Source organism: Meleagris gallopavo, chromosome 2 (assembly GCF_000146605.3).
Source record: "Meleagris gallopavo isolate NT-WF06-2002-E0010 breed Aviagen turkey brand Nicholas breeding stock chromosome 2, Turkey_5.1, whole genome shotgun sequence".
NCBI classification, from domain to species: domain Eukaryota; kingdom Metazoa; phylum Chordata; class Aves; order Galliformes; family Phasianidae; genus Meleagris; species Meleagris gallopavo.
Genome location: NC_015012.2, coordinates 66,290,456 through 66,314,918, shown reverse-complemented (window position 1 = coordinate 66,314,918; position 24,463 = coordinate 66,290,456). Strand labels below are relative to the sequence as shown.

Below are 24,463 nucleotides of genomic sequence, written 5' to 3'. Positions count from 1 at the left end.
AGATGTGGTTGATGTCCCATCCCTGGTGACTTTCAAGGAGAGGCTGGATCAGGCCCTGGGCAACCTGATCTAGCTGTGGTGTCCTTGTTTATTGCTGGAGATTTGTGACCTTGAAAGGCTCTTTCCCTCTAAGGATTCTATGATTCTACGGTTCTATGATTCAATGAAAGGCAGGAGGATGCCCACTGTAAAGGACAGTGAGTGAGTGGCAAACCATTGCATACCAAAGCAGACATCTCACAGTGAGAAACTGCATATTGTAGGATTTATTATTCTTAACCACAGTCAGACAGGGAAATAAAGCATATCTTACCAACCATGCTTTTAAACATCACCCCTTCTTCCCTTCCCTCCCTCCCCCCCCCAAAAAAAAAAGAAAAAAAAAGGGAAAAACAAAGTCATGTTCACCTGAAAACATTGAAAACATTAGGTGTCTGAATGAATTTTGCACCCAGCATGCACTGAATACTGAAATAAAGCATCCATTTTGTTCAAGAGTATGGTTATGTGAAAAGGAACAGCAAAGACATTTTGATCTTTTGTACTCATACCTGTGCCATGAGGATTAAGATTTTTACTCTGACCTCATCTTTGCTTTCTAGATTTCTTCACCCTACAAACATCTGAGTAGTGCAGATGACTCAAGGAAATATTTCTACCCTGCATTTCATCTTCAGAAACAAAAGGTCTAGAACATCACATAACAAAGGTTTATCTCGATATTTCTTTCATTTATTTCTTTTTTGCTTTCTTGTCTTCAGCCTTCCTTAAAAACGTAATTCCTATTTCTGTCACAGCATCACCCTTCAGCCTGTCTTGCAGAAAGGTCACTTCTGCTGCCAAGTGAACCTAGGAAGAAGCAAAGAAGCATTCAGTTTGTCTCCTTCCTCTGATGTAACAGTATTCTTATCTCTCTCTTACCACAAGGGGACCCTCTTTTACAAGTTTTGTAAAAAACAGATTTCCAAATTTTAAAAAATATATTTCCAAACCAAATTAATAGAAAGGAAGCCTACATACTAGAATTAGCATATGTTAATCATCAGTCCACTGCTTTGCTCCAAGAACTAAAGATGTGTACTTGATTTTGTGATCACACGATTTCCTGATCACATACTTAAGTTATTAATACTTTCGTTAATTGGTCAGATATCATATATATATATATATATATATATCACACATTATGATTCTGAAACTGATTTACAGGAATAATACACAACTTTCACTTTCTTGAAACATAAGATATATGACAAATCAGATAATACTCATTAACAAAAATAATGCAGCCCAAATATTATCTTCCAGTGAGACAGAAGCTCTACAGCTCAGTGACATTCAGATTATGGCCTTTGTGTATTCTTTTGTAAAAGCCTTAAATGATTTGGAATGTCATCCAGTACAGTTCTGATTATTTGGTTTTTATGTTCTCTGCATCCACATTGTGTTCTCTGTTTCACATGATGCTGCAGTTGTATCGCTGTGACATGAGAAAGTTTCATTGATCCTCATACATCAAGGATGGAAAGAATCAGGGATGTTTTTATCAATAAAATCTATGCAGAAAAAATGAAATAGGATTAAGGAGCAGATGACAAGTCCAGAACAGGACCTTGGATCCCCCTGTTTTTTGTTAGCTGGGTCTTTGTCCCAGCAGCCCTCAAAGGAGCCCAGCTGGGACTGTGCTTAGCGAGCAAGCCTGTGTGCTTCTTTATCTCAGGATCAGCCTGACCCTTTCAATTTCAGTTTAGACATTAAACCTGAGAAAGAAATTTAATACTAGTAAGCTTGAGCAAGAGCTGTAGCATTCCTGCACCTCTGCACATTAACAAAAAATGGAGAAAATGGACGTGCGCTTCCTTACCATTTCCAAGGCACCTCGAATCACTCCGCAGAGGAGGTTGCAATAGCAAAGGGATGCTCGCTCCACTGGCAGTTCCTCCACAAAGTCCACTAATGGGTTTTTGTCCAGGATTAAGGAGAATTCATTTCCTGCGGCACTACTGCAGCTCACACTGGGGGTGACCCCCAAGTACATCTTGAAAGCCACCTGCAAAAGGAGGATAGTCAGCCACTTGAATCTGATGGGCACAAACCAGAGTAGAAACTTGAGGATGCAACATCCTACACACTAGTTTTGCTCCAGGAAAATAGGGGTAAGGAACAGGTAGTCTTGAGATCATACTAGATTTGTCTCTTTTGTGTTACATTGTATTCACAAATTTGAAGCTAGGTGCTACTCCAGAGAAGTACACTGTAAGGCTGCTTGTTCTCTCCTTGATGTTCCCGCATTTACAGACCCATAAAAAACAGTTGTATTGTAATCCCTCATGCTTTCACAGTGTCGTTATGCTCTTCTGGGACCATTAGCCCTATACTGGCCTCTGTGTTGCCCTACATTGCCAGCAACTTTGATAATCACTGCTCAGGAACTCCTGCAACTTGTGAGTGTGTTTACTCAGTTCTCCATGTGCAGCCAAAGTAAATAAATAAATAAATAAATAAACAAAGCTACAACTGAAACAAAAGAAGAAAGAGTAAAACTACTGGGATGTATTTGATAACAGGGCGGGGTTTGCTTCTCTGCCTCTACTGGTTAGTATTACTTTAAATATGCAACATCTGCTCTTGACGTCCCATATGCAAGCATTTTTAGTGAGATCATTCTGTGACCCAGGCGGTGCTGAGGCACCAGGTTCACAGCAGCTGTTTTGTCTGTGGAGAGCTCTCCTGTAACACACAGCCACAATCTGCTCCAGTTGAAGATAAGTGTTTTGTTTTTTACCTCTTTGGTGAGTATCGGACATGGAAGGTTTCCGAACAATCCTGAAATTCTTTATGAACCGGAGAACTGCTATTGGCTACAGCGTTATGGCTCTGCTGACACTGGGGAGTGAACGTGCATTTTCTCTTGTTGCTTTCAGATGCCCCTGCAGCAATGAAAATTTCAAGTATGGTTTGGTTTTTCTCTTCTCCCCAGCTTTTGTTTTGCTTGTTTTTGGATATTTCCTGAATAATAAGACCTGGAAGCTCTTCACAGGCTGCTGGGTGAACCCCAGAAAAATATTCCCCGAAGGGAATGTCTGCCATTTCTTCATCATCTTTGGACAGATCACATTAAATGCCCTGGTAGCCCCAGTGATGTGGCTTTCTGTGGCTTTGCTCAACGGGACTTTTTATGAATGTGCCATGAGTGGCTTGAGAAATCCTGCTTACTTAGATGCAATTTGCCACAACAAATCTGTGAAGTGCTTTGAGGAGCTGCACAAGGTGTCCTGTGGCAAAAGCACCATGCCCTTTTCAGAGAGTGAGGAACTCAAGCTAACACTGCAGGCACACTCCCAGGTAAGAAAAACAAGTAAGAAGATATTAATGTTTGCAATACTGTTGGGAATCATCTATGGAAGGTGCTAAAATAAAATCATTGGCTTCAAATAAAGTTTTCTTATGATGCAGCCCTGCCAAATTCAGTAATTGATATTATTTGAATTCAGTTTGAACGACGACATGTCTCAAGGTGGGGGGAGGTTTCCAGTGTAATAAGAATCAGTAAAGTCGGATAGTTTAAAGCTGTCTTTCTGAAAGAAGAGAGCCATGAAGAAAAAAAACAGCACTGGTCTGTTGTCACCCTATCTAAGGGGTTTTTTACACTGCAAATCCATATAACAATCATCTCCTATTTTTATATCATTATATATGCCATAAGGAAATCTAGATCATTAGCGGTAGGAAAATACCGAAAAATTATATTTGTGACTCACTGTCTAGATAACTTGTTTCCGTTTGCATTTCTCAAGTTTATGATGCCAGATGAAAGCATCTTTTTGTCCTGCTTGGAAGAAGAAAGAAACACTAAAATAAAATCAGAGAATGCAAGGCTGAGATTACATTCTGCTATATTTATGCATTGCAATTGTTTTCATTGTCTTGTAATGTAAATAAACTTAGAGATGAAAAGCCAAAATGAAGGAAAGGAGAAAAAAGTGCTATAGAAAATGATGGAAAGACGATTGGCAGCATCTGTCAGGAAGCATTCTGTGGAGCCTGTAAGTCTTTGTTATATGACTTGCATTCATCTGGAACTGTTTCCTATCCAAGAGCTGTTTTTATTTTCATTTCCTCAGGCAAATAGGACCAGAATGCAAGCAAAGACTGCAGTGCAGGAAAAGCAATTTAATTGAGAGTTTTAGAAAGAAAGAACAAATAGATCTTAAGACTTGAAGTTGTATGCACCACTGGAAATAGTGAAAGATCAATGACACAGGGTATACCATGGGAACAGATAGGTTCATTCTCCAAATTGGAAAAGAGTGAAGGGCTTCTAAAAAAACAATATTTTAAAAACATATAGACATAATTATTTATCACAAAATGAGCAGAAAATGCATAAAATAATTCAAAATCATAATAGTCCCTAAAAATAATTGTTAGCCAGTCTTCCCTGTTTCCTCAGGGAAAATTTCCATGTTTCCATTGGCTAAATACAAAGATTTACCAGGAGTTATTACTTTAACATCCTTTCAAGAGTTCCCATGAGGCAGATTGCAGCTCTTAGTGTCATCTCCATTAAGACAGAGCATGGAAAACTAGTTCCAATTCGTATGGGCCTCTGAAAATTAAACAAGTTATTCCACACTGAAATTTGTTCCTTCATTTGGATACAAGCATGTTTTGCAAATGTTACACATCACAGTGAAACTATTGGCAATGACAGTGGCATCAGGCATGAAAAACCTGCGTCCACATCTCTGCTCTCTTTAAAGGAGGTTATTCTACAAAAGCAATTGCTCGCACATTTTTCCACCCTCATTCCTTAAACATGGAAGTTGCTCTTTCCCTTAACAACTTACCATATTTACCATTATTTACCATAATTTGGTAAAATTCAGAGGTAGCTACAAAGAACCTGAGGGTTGCTGAAAAAAAATTGAGAGATCTCCAAAAATATGGCAACTATTTCTATTCAGTGTGTAAAAGAGTTGTGCTCTGTTTCAGTGCCAAGGCAGACATGCTGATGGACATGAAATTTCCTTTTTCTCTTGCTCTCTCCAGTCACAGAACTGAGGAAGAACATTTTAAAACAGTTTTGAAATAAAAAAAGACTTTCCTCTACAAAGGGCTGATTCATCAAAGTCAAAAAAGCTCACAAGATTGGGTTAATTTCAGTGAATCTCCTAGAAAAAGAAATGGAAGGGGGTGGGAAGAATTTATGCCAAGATTTTAATGTTAAGACATATATTCCTGTTAAGTAATTTATGCTAAAACAGGGGATTTGTTTTGTTTTTAATGAAAAGAAATCTGAAAACAACACATTTAAACATATTTACAGTTTAAAAGATTGATTGAATTGAGAAAAAAGCTACTTATCTATTGTGTTTTTTAGTTAGTCATAATTCAGAACTGTATCTTAATCTTAATTCTTGCTGAGTGATTCTATTTAATATTCTCAAGAGACAGAAATGCATTTACCATCCAGTGATCATGATATTTTATTCTACCTGTGCACTTCTCCCTCTATGTGGCAGAATTCAGTGATCAATTCCAATACACTACATGCCAGATCTCTATATTTTGCAATAAATCCTCATCAAAATCTTCTTTACATGTCCAGACACTATTCCTTGCTCTCAGGTCCAATCTGTTTACTGTATAACACTGTTCAGCTGGTGCATTATTTGACTGATCATTTAGACTTCTCTTAGATTTTTATTTATGTGTGGTCTTGTAGCTGAGGTCTGACTTGAGTTTGTCTGTTCCTGAATTTGCTGTTGCATTTGCACTGGTCTTTTCAACTGTTGTTATCCAAGTTCCCTTTGACATAAAATGGGATCACTTAAAATTGAGGCAAAGCCTATCTCTTTGTGGGCAGACAGCCTCCAGTATAAGCCAACATTTTTTTAGAATTTTACCTCAAGAGCAGCTTTCATTCACTTTCCTGAGAAGGAGACATCATAATGAACCATACAGAGAAGCCTTGGTCCTGACTTTTGCTTCCTTTTCATTCAGATGTGGCAGCCCGTTAAAACTAATGTCAGTCAACAAATGAAAATTACAAAGAGATGTCTGTGGTAGTTTCCCTAGAAGAGCAGCAGGTCTACTATACAAAGCACAGTCACTCTGACAAACATTCTTAAATAGCGTTTTCACTTTAACCTGAGGTCTGTTTCTTTTGTTTTCCCAGATTTTAGGTTGGTGTGTGATAATGGCTATGGCTCTTTTCTCCCTGCTAACCATTTGCTGCGCCAGCTGCCAGTCGAAAGTCAGCCATCTCCAACTGATGTTCTGGAAGGTATATGCTGAGAAGGAGAAGGAGCAACTGGAGCAGACCTTCCAGCTGTATGCCACCAAGCTGAGCGAGCGAAACCTGAAATGTTTTTTTGAGAACAGAAAACCAGAAGTTATGCCCCTGCCAGCTTTTCAGGCATGGGAAGATGCTTCCCAGCTCTACACTTTCAGCAGTAGCAAGCAGCATTATAGTACAATTCACAGGCTAGTTGAAGAAGGCCAGAAAGAAGTCAGTGAAGAAAGAGAGACGACATATGACTTCGTAGACAGAAGGGAAATACCATAGATCACATATATCTTCACACTTTCTGTGCTAAAACAGCATACTTCTAGCTTCTTTTATCTGTATTTTTTTTTTTCCCAAGTGGCCCTTTTCTTCAAGATCACATTCCCTCCCAGTTTCATACTTGCATTTTTTTTGTTTTATGAAATGAAATTATTTCTCTACAACAGTGAAAAGACTGCAGTACTCACTAGCACTTCAGGTCCACACCATGCTGATATCATTGGCTTTGGATCAAATAACAACAGCAAAAAAGGATTGACTAATGACTTTTGAGAGGGTTAGGACAATATCCTATGTAAGCGGTGCTTACCTGCCCTATATAAATCAAAAGGGTATTATAAAGCAGTGCAATTTGAAATGGGTGTATGCAATAATAGAAGTGTGTTGCTTTCTGACAGTCCACAGAAAGTAAAGGTTTTGCTACCAGATCGTTTCCAGTTACAAGAGGTTTTGAGGCACAGAGACGTTTGGCTATTTGGGGCATCTCAGTATCTTTGGTCTCCTGTTGCACATAGAACACCACAGACGGTCTCCCTGATAACTGATTCTCCTTAACCCTGGAATATCTATGGGGGACATGGAGCAGTGATTTCACTTAACAGTGAGATGCCAGGTAATTACTGGGACAAATCTTACAGTCAAAATTTTAGGTACCAATAATTTTGAAGGGCATTTCTGATGCTGCATAGAACCATCAATGAATACTAGGCCTGCAGCCAGCATATGGCAGAGGGCTTAGAAGAAAGTTCTATGCTTTAAGATGAGAAAGTATTTTTGCAGAGGACTGATTTTTATATTTTTTGACATCATAGGAAATATAGAATGTGTCTAGAACCAGAGATGCGAGCAGGCCAGGTAGGTGGGGCACAGTCCCTGCTGTGGATAAGGCCTCTCACTCCACAGACTTTTGCTTCACCTCACGTACGTGTAATGTACAATGTGGTTCTCATATAGGATGTTTGAGCCTTTGCAGATGCTATACAAAGGAGGCATCACTTTTCTGCCAAGTTCCTCTCCCTGGAACTGAGTGGGTTTTATGCAGAATTTTACTGCCAATCTCCCTGAGTCTGCAAAGAATCGTAGTTTTGCACAGCTCTAATCAGGCTCTTATCAACAAAAAAATATACACCACCCAGCTCTTCACATACACTGTGCTTCTTAAGAAGAAAACAAAAATCTATCTGCATTTACAGACCATTACTTTTTTAATGTAGATAATTCCACTATATACTTAGATTTTTTTTTCTGCATATTTAGAAGATCTTGTGGTCTTTGAGAATAAGTTTTACTGTTTTTTTTTTTCATCCCAGCTGCCACACTTTGCAGCAGACTTAGGCCATGTTACTCACCTCAATGTATGTGCTACAGCTAAAAGCCTAGAGGCAAGCCTGTCAAAATGAAAGTCACAATAAGCAGGCATGTCTGGCAAGAGTAAGACAAACCTGCAGCTTGTCACAGAACCACAGCCTTTCACTTCAGTAAATTCATGGCAGGAAACAACAAGAGCATGAATGAAGCTCTGAGTATGTAATGGAATGTGTGATTACAACAGACAGGAAGGATGCTGTTTGTACAAGCCCGTATCATAGGTCTTCTGATCTCAGAAAACTGTTCACAAACTAAGCTTTATTTGTGTAATGTCAGGGGGGTTGGAACTAGATGATCTTTAAGATCCCCTCTAACGTAAGCTATTCTATGATTCTATGCTTCCCTTTGATTTGTTCTCTTTACTTATTTTCTTCTGACATTCATACAATCAGTCTCCTACTGATCCTGTAGGATTTTGTATCCTGCAGAAGATGAAGATCTTTATCATACACAGTTTAAAAGGAGAGACAAAACTTCTTTCAGTCCTTCCAAAAGAATCAAATGCAGGCTTCTACTTCATGCCTACTGAATGAAAAATCATTTCTACTGTTCTGTTAAATTTCACTTCCCAAAGCTGTCTGTTCACCTCACCAACACCACAGAAACCTAGAGCAAGCAAGAATGAAACAGGGAGTGCACTAAATAGATTAATGAACTGATATGTGAATATAAGGAACAAGTTGGGTTGACATAACAATGAGTTCTCTACTGTTCAGTAAGATCTGGGACACAAAAGTTAAAGCATGTGCGGATGAGGAGGGAAAGGTGGGAGGACCAAGTGGTCCCACCACCAGTTTGGACAATCTTTTCTTTCACAGCAGGTGGAAGAGGAGCACTTTCCTGCATGCTCATAGGTGATTTGTACAGAGAGAGTGTGAGGAGATGCTGGCTGCAGCTATCAGTCCTCTATCCTGGTCTGCTGAGGATAGGCTGCACTTAACAGCCCTACAGCATGAAAGATCTGGTGGTTTTGGCCAGCCAGCTGCAGGGGGCTGCTTATTCTGCATTCCCTTTTCCCTGTGCCTCATAGCATGGTCTCTACCTTGGAGTACAGCTCCTCAGTAGTACAACATGTGCCTTGTTGGAGCCTCAATACCTCGCTGAACTTTGTTTCCAGGGCTGTGTTATTCTAGCTCTGCTGTATTTCCAAAATGCCTGTGATTTAATGCAATTGCCATGTGGTTCTTGGAATACTTCTATCAAAACAGACAAAAATAAAATACAGTTTGACCTACTTTTTTTCAGATAGAATCTGACTTTGGCAAACTTAACTCCATTCCTAAATCAGCTATCACAAAAAGCTGTTTTATATCAACATTGTCACCGAATTAAAGTTCAGCAGCCACCACAGAAGATCATTTTCAATAATATCAAAAAAAGTGTCAAAAAAAAAGCAGAATCGACATTTTCTCTCACAAAACTTAGATTTTGCATTAAGTCAGATGCCTGTCAAGTGAATCTACAAATAGACAGCATCTGGTCTTTTTCTATTCCGCATTCTGTACCTCAGTTTACTCACTTCTTTCCATCAGTGAGAATCCATTTTTCTCAATTCATTTATCTTACCTCTTTTTCTGCTATCTGCTGCTCAAATTCTAAGTCTTGGTTACACCAGAAGAACAAGAACAAGACTAGTTAAATCTGCTAGACCCTCATATACTTTTGATTTAGTTTCATCTGGGCTTTGAGTTACGGTATAACAGATCTTTCAAAATTCTATTGTTAAAATTTCTGGTATAAAAGACAACTTACATGGAAACTATGCAAATCCAGTGGCTGGTTTGCAGTGCAATAGAGCACAAAATTAAGGCAACATTAAAAACTATATAGTGCAAATTGTCTCAGTAGTACAAATAATTTATGTGCATACATAAGTAATTCAACAAATAGATAGGAAATGAGGTGGAGTTTTTTTGTTTGTTTTGGTTTTTGGTATTTTTTTTTGAAGCCAGGCTATGACTGGAGAGAAGTTCCTTTAAAACTACCATGCACAGCTTCCACTGTGGTAGAACAAAGGCCTCTCAGTCTTTCTTTGGGACTCCAAAATTGAGTGAAGTGAAATAAATAAACCATTTCAAAAGCTACATTTATAAATTTGCCTCATTTCCATCTGTATGAAATGAAATAAAAAAGAATATATGTTTAGATGAATATATAGGCTCATCATCTATGAGCCCATATGTTCATAATCAATGAACCTGTATGAAGAAAAACAAGCAGAACTGTCTTTTGAAAATGTGACTTGCAACTCTATAGGATTATATGTTACTTAACATCAAACAAAGAATTTATGCAGTCAGCATTTAAAATGTACCGCAACCTTTTTTCAGATTCTCATACTGCAGCCCATCTTTCTTCAACAGCATGACTAAAACTCAGTCAAATTTTGATGGTGCACAGAAGCAGTGTAGAGCTATGAAAAGCAGTCAGGAGGCCACTAACTTCCCAGCTCCTGATACTGTTGGAGACTCCTCCCTACAACTCTACAAAGCCTTGTATGCATAAGTAGTGTTGCAAAGTAAGTGATAACACGCTCTTAAAAAACCGAAACCATAAAATCAGATGGCATATCAAGAAGATTAATCAAGAACATTAATTGATCTACTTAGAAGGGGAAAGGCAGCCAAAGTAACTTTTTGCTGGCATAGTGCAAAGTGCAAGGTATTGCACTTGGATTGCAACAATCCTTGATATGTGTGCAGATTGTGAGAATTCGTTGAGAGCAGGACTTGAGGGTCCTGATAGACGAAAAGCTGGACATGAGTCATCAATATGCTCTTGAAGCCTGAAAAAAGCAATGGTATCCTGGGCTGCATCAAAAGAAGAGTAGCCATCAGGACTGGGAGGTGACTGTCCCCCTCTCCTCTGCCCTTGAGAAGCCCAGCTGGGAGTATGGTGTTCATGCCTGGGGCCCCAACATGAAGATGATGCAGAGCTATTGGAGCAGGTCTAGAGGAGGGCCACAGAGATGAACAGAAAGCTGGAGAACGTCTCTTACGACAACAAGCATTGGGAACTGGGCTTGTTTAGGTTGGAGAAGAGAAGGCCCTGAGGAGATCTCATTGAGGCCTTCCAGTTCTTAAAGTGAGCTTATAATCAGGAGGGAGATTGACTTTTTACCTTATCTAAAAGTGACAGGAGAAGGGGGAATGTCTTTAAACTAAAAGAGAGTAGATTAAGGTTAAATGTTATGAAGAAATTTTTTTATTCAGAGATTGGTGAGGCACTGGCAGAGAAGCTAGTGGATGCTCTATCCCTGGAGGTGTTCAAGACCAGGTTGGATGGGGGCCTGGGCAGACTGATCTGGTGGCAGGCAGCCTTGCCCATGGCACTGGGGTTGCAGGGGGCTAAAACTACACAGTCTTTTACAACTCTTCCAATCCAAGTCATTCTGTAATTCATTTGCAATATAGAGTGGTCTTCTGCAGCAGGACCCCAGTGGGAAAGGGACTCTCATCTATTCCCCTACAGTTCTGGCTTTGGAGGATGACATGGTTGGAGTCCCAGTCCTGCTGGCCCTGTGCTATAGGTGACATAATTCTAAGATCAGATGGAGTTGTTTACTCTTTACATCTTTTTTCAAACAGATCAATGGTGCTAGGATTCTGAGGAAGGATGAGGTAAACTTTTACTTTATAAGATTATAAAGAAAAAATTATCATCCCTGTTTCAAAAGCAATCCTCAGTTATACTTAGACATAAATTCTGAATCCAGAGTTAAAAGTTACTTCTTCAGCTGAGCTTTGCTCTTGGTACTATTCCTCAGTTGGTTTCCACTTTCTTACACCAATTTGCCAGTGAGCATAAAGACTGACTTTAGGTGGCCTGTTTGGTCTGTGCAAAGTCACAGCATCAATACAACAAGCCAATGAGCACCATGTGAACTCATGTGGAAAGACTTAGTTTGGTTGATCGCCAACCCATGTTGGCCTTCCTCCAGTCCTGCATAAAATAACACTAAATCCCAGGCTCTGCAGTCTGAATCATTGTACGAAGCTTTAAGCTCCTAGTCACAGAAAATGAATGCTTTAGGTATACCTTTCCTCCACTATTTATTTACTAGTATGACAGGCTGGCTTTGTATTCCTCACTGTATGCTTTCTCTTTTGTTTCATCTCTTGGAAATTTTATGCAGTGAATACCCATGGCGTGACCTTACAGACTTCTTTTTTCTTCAAAAGACTGCAGGATAGCAGCTATGTTTACAAATGTTTGGTTTTAAGTACTTTAACTGCTTAACTGCCTTACTTTAAGCTTTTAACTGTTTTTACCCTATACATTTATTCTCAAGAATTAGTGGAGTAAATATTTCAGCTTTTTTTTCCTTGCTGTTACTGAAGAGTTAAAGAGAACATATAAAAAGCTGTGCAATTCTGAACCAACAACTTTAACAGTTATTTTCTAGGTCACTTGCATGTCTTTCGTTGGTATGTGTGTCAGACAAATACACTTCAATGTTGGTTCAAAAACGTTTTGCCAAATAAATATGTCAGTATTTTCCATCTCCTATATTGCCTCAGAAAGGATATACTCTTTCCACATAATTCCTCTTTCAGTTTGCTAAAAATAAATTTTCAATAGACTTTGAGCTTTAAAGTTTGTTCCAATCTTTATGAGCAAAATAAGCATCCTTTGAAGTACCAAAAGGCTAACAGTGTATTTTTCTTTAATTTCTCACCGTATTTTGTTTCTGAATCTCCTGTACTGGACAATGATGATTCAGTTATACTATAGCAATTTACAAAAGGAAGCAACAAGGAAATGCAAGAATCAGCAAATCAGATATCTACCATGTATATGAACACGCAGAGGCAACAAAGAACATACTCCAGCTGAAGGACATAAAAGTGAACAAAAATGCAATTTTGCAGGCTGGCATCATTCTTCTAATGAGACAGCACGTTTTGGCATTGAGATTGAAATGTTGCTTGCCTCACATTTTTCATTCAACCTCCAATGAATCCTCTACCCAGGCTCAGCTTTGCCTAAAAATGATCTTTGTTGTATATCATCTTCATTTGAGACTCCAAGACACACTTTACTTCGGGACAAAATTTAGTGTCCCCTAAATTCCACTAGGTAGCTGGATCTGACTGGCTTTTAGTAATGTCACTTGCTTTTGCTTTAAACTTTGGCACATCTGGTGTGTTTGTATGTTGTGCATGTGTGCATGTACAGTGAACTACTTTTTCAGTCATATTAGAACAGCAAAGATGTCCTATCTCTATTTCTGTCATAGCTGTCAGTTCCCATGCAATAAGCATTTTGGAATGATAATACAAATTCTGTCCTTCCATTACAGAGGTAACTTAGGTATTTCTGACATGGTGTGTCATGGTTTTGCATGGATGTGAGCAGGATCACATACCACCTAGTACTACCCAGATGCACTTTGACATAAGAAATGTCTATGCTACTAGCATGCACACGTTCACTGTGTAGACAGCCTGGTATTTCACAGCTCTGCAGTGAACATCACATTTAGCTGATGGTAACCTTCAATTATTCTCAAAAAGTATGTCAGACATACTTCCATCTCCCAAAACAAGTCCATGGAAATGAATCTCAGTTCAGTGAGTTCATGTTCTGATCTCCCCACTTCAGCAAATGACCACTTAGCTAACAGTTCTTTGTTATAAAGGATGATTAATTTTTCTGACTGGGAAATCTCAGGCATATCTTCACTGACAACACTGAAAATCATTAAAGACAAAAGGGATCATGACCAGTGATCTGAGCGTGTTTAGGTCTGAGCCAACTCCATTTCTATGAACTGCCACCTCCTTTGCAGTGACTCTGAAGTTTAGGAGGGCAAGACATCCCACGGGTTTCTCTTCAAGCTTCCCCAGGACTTACCATAGCGTCAAAGCTGTACCGTAAGAAACCTCCCTATTGCTACGCAGTTTTCTCCTAGATCTTCTTGTCTGCCAGTAGTGTGAAAGGTTACTCAATAAGAGGGAAATTTCTATCAAAGAGGGTAGAAGTACCTATACTGGTTTGTTTGTTTGCTTGTTTTATCATTAGATCTGTGACTCTCCTGCCATCAGGTCTTCATTTTGCAGAAAATTCATCAGCTTCTTCATAATATTACCATTCTACGGTTAAAAAACATCTGAGCAAACTATGGATATGCTGAAGGGTTCACGTGACAAGAATAAGAATACCAAATTTTAAGAAGTGTTATGAGTTGATTGACCCATATAAGTTCCTAGAAAATAAAAAATGAGGGGAATATACAGTTTGAAGACTAGTAAAATTGATTTTTTTGTTGTTGTTCATCAGATTCTGTGGAAAGAGCAGAAGAAATCAGCTTAAGCAGCAGTAAAGAAAGTAAACATTAAGCTGTTCTAATGGAAAATACCTCACAGGCTAGTAGAAAAGACTGGATTCATAAAAGGACTTAATATTAGCTTATAAACTTATATAAGCTTATATTAAGTTATTGCTTAATGAATGACTTTAAGGTCAGTTAAGGTTAGGGATCAGAAACCTCTCACAGCTTGTATCCCACAGTCTCCAATAGCAAAGACTTTGACAATTTAGTTGGCATGTAAAGAACAGAAAGGATAGGCTTCCTTTGTGTAAAACTTTGTAGCAGACAAGATAAGTAGGCCTAAGCAAGAAAAAATTAGAGGGTCTGGGCAAGAACAGGATAAAAGGGTTTAGAGAGTCTGGTGTGCATACTACAGAATAATGTGGGTAACAAACAAGCAGAATGCTTATTTACACCATGGCTTTGCTGGCTGGGATAAACACTATCTGCTGACTGAAGGACTGAAAGCAGATGTTGCAAGATTTGCAAAGTATTAACATATGTATTAGAATTCTTGGAATGTGCGGGATCTTCATGTCAAGTGTTTGAATATTGATATGTTGAATGTATATCATGTGTGCTTTAGCTCCTGTGTATGCACGCCAGAAAAGAGATCCCCCATGCACCCAGAGCTGCAGTAAAGTTATGTCAGCTTTCTAAACTATCATTTGGTTTGGAGAGCTTTATATCTGGATTTTGGTGACATCTCTGTCCTCAACTCAGATACAAAATTACTACTGACATGAATCTGTTCAGTGGTTCTGATGACCCAGTAGCAAACTTACCATTATCATAACCAACTGCAAAATTCTTATTTCATTAGGCATCACAATTTTTGTGCTATGTTTTGGTGCTTTAGGGACTGATATCTTCTCTCAAGAAGAAACTCTGTAAGCTACTAGCTGAAGGGAAATTGTAGATAAAAGCTATATTTCACATAAGTAAAGCATGGGTGTGACTGTAGAGATAAGACAATTCTCATGTAGCAGAAAATGTAAGTAACACAGTTCTGGGGCAAACTGATAGAGAAGGAAAAGCAAGGCTGAGGATAACAAAGCTCTAAAGAACATAAATCTTAATTACCTGTGCAATCATGTCTGCCGTTTCAGAATAACTGCGACACCGTTTTACATCTGAGTGAGCTAAAAAATCATCTATCAGCCTTATGCCAATGCCGTATCCCCTAAGAGGAGAACAAAGAGAGTTAACGTTCAAAATGGAATAGCTTTCCCACCTATCATCCTCTGAATATGTTTCGTGTGCTTTCTCCATTAGAAAAAAAATAATAATAACAAAGCATACTTCTAAATGAATGGCTTTAAGGACATCAGATTTTGTAGTCTAGATTCTTCTTTCTGCTGTATTTTACAGCGCAGTAGGATGTAGTTCATGTAGTTGTATGGGGAACTATGCTCCTTTAAGCATGATATCCCCAGCAAGCAAAGCATAATGTGAATGTTTTCCACGTACTCATGCATATATATGTATTTACATATATAAGAAACTTTATATATGAGTATAATATATAAAAATATATAAATAATATGCAAATGAAGGCTGATTTTTGTCACTAAAGGATAACATAGGACAGGATTTCTCCATTCCTGTGCAATCCTCAGAGTTCATCTCACAGCACCCTTGTGAAGAAGAACAAAGCAATTCTCCCTTTCAGTCACAGCACTTGTGCCTGCATTGGCATGGACTTCAGCAAATATCTACTTCTTTTATCCTCTTATCCTTTAATCTCTGCCTTCATTCTTCCTTCACAATCCCCTCTTTATCTCTAACATGTTTTCTCTCTTCGTCTAATAGTTGCAGAATGAATCCAGAAGTGGATATTTAATATACAGTTTCAGTGCACCCTACCTTTATTTTGTATTTAAAATACTGCAAGTTCAGAGAAATTAAGTAAAAAAGGACAGAAGTTAATGAAATTTTTCATTAAACAAATATTCATTCCTAGGTCTTACATGTTAACAGAAGTCAGAAGTTACACAGAGTGAATAATAAATATTATCATTTCAATCATTTTTTTGAACAAAACCCAAAGTTTATGCAAAATTAAACAGTTAAACAAAAATGTTACAAAAAAAATCTGAACAAACTCAGAAATTATCTTAGGGATTTTCACATGTTCATGCATGTGGATATTTTTAGTTTCTTCCTTTATGCCAGAGACCTTACACCTTCAACAAGGCAGTGGAGCTTCTTACCGGTTTTGTAACACATCTTTGACAAGAAGCCAAAGAGTGGTCTGATGTTCAATGTGATGACAAGACAGAATGTGGATTTGGCAGCATGAGGTTCAAAACTGCAGTATGTTATGCATCAGAAAATGATGAAATTTTTATCACTTGAGTATCAATATCAATAAAGTTGGTAAATAAGTAATCAGTAGTTAGCAAGGTGTACATTAGTGATGCACAAGACTATTTCAAATTTTATGCATTAGCTTTGGAAAGTTACAAGCATAATAAATTTACAAGCAGCTATTTGGCAACTATACATTGAAAAATCTTCATCTCACTACAGATTGTGTATGTGCATTTATACAGAGGGAGAGATCAAAATACTTTTCCCATCTGTTACGGATTTGCTGATCTACAGTATTTCTTCCCAAAGTGGGGCTGTTTCTACTGTCAAAGTAGTAAAAGTGTTCATATTGCAGCAATGAAACCTGTCAATATTTTATCAAGTATTTCTGTTTAATGAGAAAAACAAAACAATTTTATAGAAATAGGTGTAAGAACAAAACCACAAGGAGCGATATATATCTCTGCATCTTTCAAAAATACCCTTTCCTAATTTCTACTATAGCATCAGAAATAAGTCTGCTTTTGTGGTTTTGTTTCTTTGCTTGTTTATTCTTCTTTTTTTAATGCATGATTTCTGCTAGAGCTGAATGAAGGGTTAAAGTCAAATAACAATTTGAGGGATGTTGTCTCTTCAGTCTGTGAATAAATTACTTTTCTTTATCAGATCAATGATTTTTTATTAACTTCCATAGACAACTATTGGACTATAGCCTCATTGTAAACTTTTAGATTGAGAGTAAAGTATTCATAATCTAATAGAGCACCCAAGTGAGAGATCTGAATTATACACTCAAGGAGGGGTGTTGACTATAGAAGGAGGCTGTCTATTGACTGGGTCACTTAAAATAAATTCCTACAACTTTGCAGTATGACTACTTTTTAGTGTCCATATCAGAAAACCACAATGAAGCCTAGATGAGGGGAAGCCGAAGGAAGGCTGTGTGAACAGTGGATACACAAATGCATTGTTTAACAGGCTGCCAGAGAACTTGTTGATATCCCATCCCTGGATGTGTTCAAGGCCAGGTTGGATGGGGTGCTGGACAACCTGATCTGGTGCATGATTTAGTGGCTAGCAACCCTGCCAGCAGCAAGGGGATTGAAACTAAATGATCTTTCAGATTTCTCCCAGCTCAAGCCATTCTATCATTCTATGATAACTTGGAAACACGTGTGAAAAGCAAAAAGCTTGAGTAATTTGAAATGACGTGGATGTGAAGGAGTAGAAAAGAAGAGTTAATATGGAAGTTGAAAATCAGTACATGGAAATAGATGGAATGTAGAAGTCTGTTTTATTAATTAGCTATCAAAGAGTTAACAAAGAACAAGTGTAAACAATCAAAAAAATCCTGATGCTTTTCTTCTGAAATTTAAAGATAATTTCTCATCATAATTCACAAATTAATGTTATTTCTATTGACAGAATACTTAACCTCACCCCCACGTTGTCTATAATCCTTGACAGTGCTGGAACCCATAAGACAGGGGACATAAAGCTGAATGATAATATATAGATGGTCAAATTGCATTATCAACGAGGCTGAATATTTAATGTAGTACTTACATTTTGTCTAAACAGCTGTTGACATCTTCATCTTTTTCATAATCTTTACACAGCTGGGCTACCAAAGCCCCATATGTGAGAACAAAAAGTTCTCTGCTCTGCAAGATAAAGATAGAAATTAAAAATGAAACAAATTATAATAAAATTTTTCACTTTTTTTCTTTTTTCTCTATTAAAAGCAAACAAAAATACAATTTACATTAATAAAGAAGCTATGTCCACTGTCATGTAATCACAGATATCTGTGATTTAAGCATGACAGAGCCTGACTTGATTATCACTTGAGCCTGTACAGGGATTTTGTTTCGTCAGAAAAACCATTTGTTGGGATATAGCTAATTTCATCAGATACATTTTTGCATTCTGCAGCACATATAAATGTTGGATTGATAAACGTTGTCAAATGCCATTCAAACATAATGACAAGCATTTAATTGCAGGAAGAACATAAGAAGAATTGAGATAATAGTCTTTTTACAATTAAAAAAATGTGTACAGTAAATTCCAGTTCTTTCACAGAAGTATGATTGGTCTGACTCAGATCATCAGCTGATTTCCTTGCAAAAAATAAGCAAATACAAAAAATATTAGCTCAGAATAATGGAAAATTTCTGTAATTCAGCACAAGTATAAAGAATAACAATAAACAAAGAAGAAAAGAATCAGTACTATTGACATTTCTTCTTCTTTATAAGTCTTTACATGTAATCATAGAACACCCGAAGTTGGAAGGGATCCACAAGGACGACAGAATTCAACTTCTGACTCCACACAGAGCCATTCTAACTTATCGTCAATACCAGCTCTCCAAATACCTACACAGATTCATTGTGATAATCTTTCCATCACATATAAGCAAGTAAATAGGCATCACTGCTAATGTGGCCTGCTTTTGAAGTTTCATATCCTGTCAAACAGAGGGTAAAAGCCTATAATTTCCGAAAAAGATCTGATTACCTAGATTTGGAAACAGTGATTTCTTTTAGAGGATTTATCTGCAGTAGAAAATGTAATATCAGTTATCTAACGTCATAATTAAGTTAATTTCAACCCATATATGATATATATACAGATTTATGTTTTCCTCTTCATTTAGCAAGTTAGCCCCCTTTTCCAAAGTAGTCTTTGGCAACCTCTTCTGGCCCAGATTTATGGCCATCATTTTCTTATGCAGTTTCTCTGCAGGCAGGTGTGGTTGGCATGGGTGCGCTGGCTGGAATGGTGTGTCCGGTTCTGGGCTCCCCAGTACAAAAAAGACAGGGATCTCCTGGAAAGAGTCTAGCAGAGGGCCACAAAGATGATAAAGAGCCTGGAACACATCTCTTACAAGGAAAGGCTGAGAGACCTAGGTCTATTCAGCCTTGAGAAAAGAAGACTGAGAGAGGATCTGATCAATGTCTATAAATATTTAAGATGCAGGAGGCAAAGGGATGAGGCCAGATTCATTTCAGAGGTGTGTGGTGAACAAGAGGAAATGGCCACAAAGCATAGAAATTTCCTCACAAATGTGTGTAAGAACTTCACTGGGCAGGCTGCCTAGAGTGGCTGTGGAGTCTCCTTCTCTGGAGATATTCAAGACCCACTTGGACACCTACCTGTACAACCTGGTCTAGGGAGCCTGCTTTTGCAGGGGGGTTGGACTAGATGATCGCTAGAGGTCCCTTCCAGCCTCTACAGTTCTGTGATTCTGTCAGAGTGACTGGTCAGAGTGACTAAACATAGTATCATCAAAATTATCTGAATTGTTTCCAACACGCTGCTGGACATCACTTACAGTTGATGTTAACAGCAGAACAATTACATCAACTGCTCCATCACTCAGTTGCTACCAGAAAATTGTGACTGAAGGATAAATTCTTCTATATGGCACACGGTGCTGGACATGGTCACAGAAATGCTCTTATTTGATTGACATAACTGAGAAGAGATACTCATTTGTGATTTGAGGAATGTAGAGAACTGCATAGGCCTATATGAAAATGTTTATTATTTTCTGCAATATAATAAAAGTGCATTAGGGCTTCTATTAGAAGAACAAGATGATTTTTCCCTGAAATAATTTTATATAAACATATATATATATATACATATGTATACATATATAAGGAAAATATTTCTACACTTTTAGTTACAGAACATCAAGATCATTGTATACCATGTGATCTGCAGAGAAAGGGAATGAATTGCTATGTAAATGTTAGTATTACAATAATTAAAGGTGTACAGGGGAAAAAACGGCACAGGCTTATGCGATTCTTTTTCTCCTTTTTTTTTTTTTTAATGAACAGCAAAATTAAAGAAAAACAATGTGATGCTCTGAAATGTAAATGCAAATTAAAGGAAAATATAAATCACATTGGGAGGAATGAGTTTCACAGCCAAGTCAGATGAAATATAGGCCTATGGTTTGCTTTCCACAGTACTGCCATGCCAAATATTCTCTTTTTGTGGCTCCAGAGGGTAACTGAGTATACTGGATTGACATCTGGTTTACCTGTCTCCTCACAACATTCCTCTCCTTAATTTGTAATGTAGGCAATTGAAAGTAGTCACCTAAAATTTAGGTGGCCAACATTAAACAAAACAAATCCTGCACTTGGTGTGAACAATTTTGCAAGATTGGCTAAAGCACAGGTAACACAAAAGAAAAGACAGTGTCTGAGTTACTCACTACAGAAGATGTAGTTGGTATGGCTCCGTCTCATGAGCAAGACCGTGGAGATGGGCAAGGATTATAGCCACCTGTCAAAGGAGTATAGAAAGCACTGGAAGCACTGGGATTCCTAGCTTTTCACTGATCTGGAATAAAGTTATCTTCCCTTCTCCCCTAGGTCATGATCCTACAGGATCACATTATAGCACTGCTGAACTGACTGTATCTAGTTGGAGTAGTAGCTGGTCTGTAGGCCTGAGAGACTAGGTTGACTGTAATTAAATTCTTGGACAGAAATTAATCCATAAAAGTGCCACAAGCCAATGGCATGTGAGCATACAAGAAGTGCTTTTTATTTATAGTCAGTGGAAAAAATAATAATAAATGCCAATGAAAACAATGGAACAGGAAGAATGGCTTGGCAGAAAAACCTTTTCCTGCTCCCACTGCGTCAACAGCTTGAAGTTTAATAAATGTTTCCATTTTAATGTCACTCGTCAAAATGTTAAGTAGTGTGGAACCGTATCTTAAAGTCACCTTGGCGATAACTCCTGTTTACAATAGCAATACACACTTTGGCAAATTCTCATTAAAAATTTTTTTAATGCATTAAGTGGACATTATACAGATTCTGTATTGTTCTAGTCTCAACAGGTCAGTGTTGCAATAAGATAAATGCCTTAGAGAATCATAAGCACAGTGTAACAGCATAATTGACATCACTGGCCACTCTTTCAGTCTGTTGGAGAAAGAATCTATTTATTTGACATTTTTTTCCATGAATTAATGTCAGTTTTTTTTATTGTTGTTTTTGTTTTTGTTTTTCCCCATTGGAGACCTTTATTATCCGCTAATTCTTTTCTTTTCAGAAATAGCTACAATAACGTCTTGGAGGCTTCTGGAACTTTTCCACTGCCCTAATACATCAAAACTCACCATTAACCACTCACAAAGCTCTGAGGCTCTAGGTTCCTGAAGAAAGATGTGGGTAGAATTGAACATCCAAACACAAAACAGACTTCATTTTGCACTTAATTTAATGACTACGTAAACACAGAGGCACATAAACTCATCCGATGTTTCTATTTTTGACCAGTGCTCTCTGAAGTACTTACTCTTCTGCTTCTGAATATACTCCAGACTCAGAAACTTAGTGTCCATGTTTTTCTAAGCCTATTTAGATCTTCAGTATTAAGGATCTTTTTTTTTAAAAAAAGAAAAAAGAAAAGTCAAGCGCCGAGTAAGACAGTAACTTTGTAAAAAATTACTTATTAGCAACCTCATCTCTTTAGTTTGTTATACAGGTGTGTCACAATTACACTTCTAAGCACATTTTCTCTTCAATACAAGAACTATTATTTCTGCATTGCTTTGCTGTTGGTTTTTGTTGCTGTTTTTGTTTGTTTGTTGGCTGGGGGAGGCAAAGGGGCTGGGGGATTATTTGTGGTAAAATATTCCTAAACAGCTATAAATTTTCAACAATAGAGATTCTGAGGAAACTTAGTGCTAGCAGTGTTTAATAACCACAAGTCCCTAAGTTCTCCACAGGAATTATTTTCTTCCACTACACACACTCCTAGTACATAGGATTTCCTAACTGATCTACAGCAAAAGTAAGCCTCACCTTATGTAATATCTGCTATAACGAATCCATAGGACATTTAGATCAACTGTTCTTGACATGGAGACACATTCTGATTGTAATCTAAGATACAGAAATCCTCATCTGACAGCTCAGAGGATCAGCTCACTTTTGGCAAATGCTGTGGCTAGAAGCAATCAAGAATACGAGGGATGTCTGACAAGGACTCCCTGGACTTACTGCCTCCAGTGAGGTACAAAAGGATCACCCTTCTGATCCCAGCAACAAGAACAGTCCCTTGTACTTTGGGCAGCAAGCCTCTGCTCTAATACTGGAAAACTCATCCCCATGCTTTCTGTACTTTCAAGCTGTTCAGAAATATGTCTGTACAAAACACATAAATACAATAATAGCTCATTCCTTCTCCATGCACAATTTCAATTGAACACAGCAAAAACATCTTACTATTTTGTGGCTGTCCTGCTTTCTTCCCGGAGGCCGTGACATGTTGCCTGTGTAAAGCTTGAGGTATGTGTCAGGTTATACTGTTTCCTCCTCAAACAGCATTTTCTTGTTCCTTCTTCTAAACGTCTCTCTTTTCTTCTCTTCTGCCTTTTGCATGAGATATGCTCACTGCAGTCTCTAATGCTTCTGATGCTCCTCCTATTCTCCCTCCCTTAGGGAGGAATGAGGCTGGCAGACCCTGTACACAATATAAACTGCACCATCTGTGAGAATGGACTGTCATCAAATACGCAGCAAAAAGCCACAGGAAGCCAAACTGGGCAGCCCCAAGAGATGTGTAGGTCTTATTTTTTTTAGATTTCAGTTCATCCTGTTGCTGGTTTTGGTGTTTGGAGTGCTAAGAAACATTCCCTCTTTGAAGAATAAAATCACAATTGCATGATAATGATAAACAAGGTAATTAAAAATTCATCATTTTCAACTTCAAGAACAATAGTCCTCTACCAGCTGTGACACCTTTAGTCTAGTGAGTTAATGTCTGCCTAGGCAGGAGTGGCACAGGTTACAAGTGCTACTGTCACTGTGGTTCTGAGGATGCAGAGCTGGCGAGATGGAGCTAGAGCACCCAGATTCACAAAGGAGTAAGCTGAATACATGCTATATCTGCCAGTTTTGGCAAATGGCACTTTCGTTACCAGTGTTTCTAGTGGATTTTACATCATTCTTAGCCTGCTATTACCTCTGCATATAAACATCCCCATTATAAGCATCCAGGAAGGTTTGGCTTTTTTCTGTTTTCACCTAAGGTAAATTCAACCTTTTTCTGTTAGTTTGGGTTTGGCACAGATCTACTCTACAATCACTAGTGAATTTAGAAATTAATCTGGTAGCTGTATTTTCCTTATTGGATTTATCACCTCATACATTCCCAGTAGAGAAGGTAAAGATATGCAGCCTGATCTGAATGTCATGCAGTTACGAGACTCTAATTCATTTGTAGATTCAGAGCTAGAATAAAATTACAGGTATGTATTACTCCAGATACACAGAAAGCTCATTTGGGGTAAACAGGATTAATTCTATTCTTTTTTTTTTAATGGTAGTTTATAATAATGACATAAGTCAACAACAAAAATTACGACAAATATAAGCATTTTTTAGCCTGTCCTTGTGAAACATAGCCATTCTAGCAGCTTTCATTTTACCCAGATGGTGCTGACAACTGTATGTACAGTTTTTTCTAGGCACTTTTCTGACCCTGTAAAAGCTGACTCCATTTCCTAAGTGAAAATATTGTAGGTACTTTCCATATCTAATTGTAAGTAAATTATAAAAGCCAGCATTAAAATTCTCTAGATAATCATTGCATTTCTAAATGGAGTCTGAGATGGATTTGTTTCCCAGATTGTCTCCAACTGGCCACAAGCACCGAGCATGTCTCTTATTGCAAGAGACGTTCCATATTCTGTAGGAAAATGTACTGCATAGCATTTAAAAAACAGCTCTAAAAGATTATCATTAGCATAAATTATCTGCAGTGAAACCATCACAAAGCACTTAAGGCTGCCCATAAGTGAACACCATTTTATTTATCCAGTTCTAAGTATAAGGATGAATTATTTTAGCCTCTAT

General features: G+C 37.9%; 2 protein-coding genes across 2 annotated transcripts; one reads left to right on the top strand and one right to left on the bottom strand.

Annotated features, from left to right (window-relative positions):
• Positions 1-188: 188 nt before the first annotated feature.
• Positions 189-23,096, bottom strand: TRAPPC3L (trafficking protein particle complex 3 like). The gene is made up of 5 exons (XM_003204262.4): positions 22,832-23,096; positions 18,132-18,229; positions 15,336-15,435; positions 1,865-2,050; positions 189-849 (listed from the first exon to the last, which is right to left on the bottom strand). Exons 1-5 carry the CDS (start codon positions 22,871-22,873, stop codon positions 733-735), a joined length of 543 nt encoding a protein of 180 aa, XP_003204310.2. The 5' UTR covers positions 22,874-23,096; the 3' UTR covers positions 189-732.
• CALHM5 (calcium homeostasis modulator family member 5) lies at positions 2,461-8,734 on the top strand. Its single transcript, XM_003204263.4, has 2 exons — positions 2,461-3,345; positions 6,182-8,734. The coding sequence occupies exons 1-2, from the start codon at positions 2,806-2,808 to the stop codon at positions 6,569-6,571; spliced, it is 930 nt and encodes a 309-aa protein (XP_003204311.1). The 5' UTR covers positions 2,461-2,805; the 3' UTR covers positions 6,572-8,734.
• Positions 23,097-24,463: the final 1,367 nt, after the last annotated feature.